This window comes from Sardina pilchardus, chromosome 3 (assembly GCF_963854185.1).
Source record: "Sardina pilchardus chromosome 3, fSarPil1.1, whole genome shotgun sequence".
Classification (NCBI taxonomy): Eukaryota; Metazoa; Chordata; class Actinopteri; order Clupeiformes; family Clupeidae; genus Sardina; species Sardina pilchardus.
The window spans coordinates 307501-310000 of NC_084996.1; the positions used below are offsets into that span (position 1 = coordinate 307501).

General features: G+C 40.6%; 1 protein-coding gene across 1 annotated transcript in view; it reads right to left on the minus strand.

The window, feature by feature from the left end:
* Positions 1-2500, minus strand: part of LOC134077605 (monocarboxylate transporter 4-like) — a 16319-nt gene that overhangs the window by 12926 nt on the left and 893 nt on the right. Inside the window, exon 3 of the mRNA XM_062533307.1 lies at positions 398-541. Within this exon, the coding sequence (XP_062389291.1) occupies positions 398-541 (144 nt within the window). The remainder of the gene's footprint in view (positions 1-397; positions 542-2500) is intronic.

A 2500-nucleotide genomic window follows, 5' to 3' on the forward strand; every position in this document is an offset into this window, starting at 1 on the left:
GGTGGTCAGGTAGATGTGGAAGATGCTGCACACACACACACACACACACACACACACACACACACACACACACACACACACACACACACCTGTGATGACGCCGGTGGTCTGGTAGATGTGGAAGATGCTGCACACACACACACACACACACACACACACACACACGCACACACACACACACACCTGTGATGACGCCGGTGGTCAGGTAGATGTGGAAGATGCTGCACACACACACACACACACACACACACACACACACACACACACACACACACACACACACCTGTGATGACGCCGGTGGTCAGGTAGATGTGGTAGATGCTGGTGGCGAAGGATGCCATGATCATCCCCACACACACACACACACACACACACACACACACACACACACACACACCTGTGATGACGCCGGTGGTCAGGTAGATGTGGTAGATGCTGGTGGCGAAGGATGCCATGATCATCCCCAGGGAGGCGAAGATTCCGCCCACCATCATCACCGGCCGACAGCCGAACCGGTTCACCAGGATGCTGCAGATGGGCCCTGCAACAGAGGAGACCATCAGAACACACACACACACACACACACACACACACACGGCTGCAGGGGAACCTTTCTCTGAACAGTGATGCACTTAATGAGTGTAAAGTCCCAGCCGACACAGAGATCATCTGTACAGTCTGCTTCAGCACTGGCCAACACTGGAGTGCTCTCCACTATAAAATAGCCTGCTTCACTTAATTAGCCTATATACATTTAATCGATAAGTTGTCCACTATAAAATAGCCTGCTACGCTTAATCGATAAGTTGTCCTCTATAAAATAGCCTGCTACGCTTAATCGATAAGTTGTCCTCTATAAAATAGCCTGCTACATTTAATCGATAAGTTGTCCTCTATAAAATAGCCTGCTACGCTTAATCGATAAGTTGTCCTCTATAAAATAGCCTGCTACGCTTAATTAGCCTATATATACTTAATCGATAAGTTGTCCACTATAAAATAGCCTGCTACGCTTAATCGATAAGTTGTCCACTATAAAATAGCCTGCTACACTTAATTAGCCTATATACACTTAATCGATAAGTTGTCCACTATAAATTAGCCTGCTACATTTAATCGATAAGTTGTCCACATAGAAAATAGCCTGCTACACTTAATTAGCCTATATATACTTAATCGATAAGTTGTCCTCTATAAAATAGCCTGCTACACTTAATCGATAAGTTGTCCACTATAAAATAGCCTGCTACACTTAATCCATAAGTTGTCCACTATAAAATAGCCTGCTACACTTAATCGATACATTGTCCACTATAAAATAGCCTGCTACACTTAATCGATACGTTGTCCACTATAAAATAGCCTGCTACACTTAATCGATACGTTGTCCACTATAAAATAGCCTGCTACACTTAATTAGCCTATATACACTTAATCGATAAGTTGTCCACTATAAAATAGCCTGCTACGCTTAATCGATAAGTTGTCCACTATAAAATAGCCTGCTACGCTTAATCGATAAGTTGTCCACTATAAAATAGCCTGCTACACTTAATTAGCCTATATACACTTAATCGATAAGTTGTCCACTATAAAATAGCCTGCTATGCTTAATCGATAAGTTGTCCACTATAAAATAGCCTGCTACGCTTAATCGATAAGTTGTCCACTATAAAATAGCCTGCTACACTTAATTAGCCTATATACACTTAATCGATAAGTTGTCCACTATAAAATAGCCTGCTACGCTTAATCGATAAGTTGTCCACTATAAAATAGCCTGCTACGCTTAATTAGCCTATATACACTTAATCGATAAGTTGTCCACTATAAAATAGCCTGCTACGCTTAATCGATAAGTTGTCCACTATAAAATAGCCTGCTACGCTTAATCGATAAGTTGTCCACTATAAAATAGCCTGCTACGCTTAATCGATAAGTTGTCCTCTATAAAATAGCCTGCTACGCTTAATCGATAAGTTGTCCACTATAAAATAGCCTGCTACACTTAATCGATAAGTTGTCCACTATAAAATAGCCTGCTACACTTAATCGATAAGTTGTCCTCTATAAAATAGCCTGCTACACTAAATCGATAAGTTGTCCTATAAAATAGCCTGCTACACTTAATCGATAAGTTGTCCTCTATAAAGTAGCCTGCTACACTTAATCGATAAGTTGTCCACTATAAAATGAGTGATGACAAAATAATCTTTAGTTGCAGCCCTAATGTTAACACAACAGGGACAGAACTTTCACTACATTTAACTGATTTATCTACATATTTCACTACATTTAACTGATTTATCTGCATATTTCACTACATTTAACTGATTTATCTGCATATTTCAAGTTAGATGGATATTTCATTAAGATAAAAATCCCACTGACTCCATTATGGGCCGTTCACACGTACTAGAGGCGCTTCATAAGGGTTAGGGTTAATAAAGCGAGACGACTCACACGTACTAGAGGCGGCTGATAGAGAGAGACAATTCAC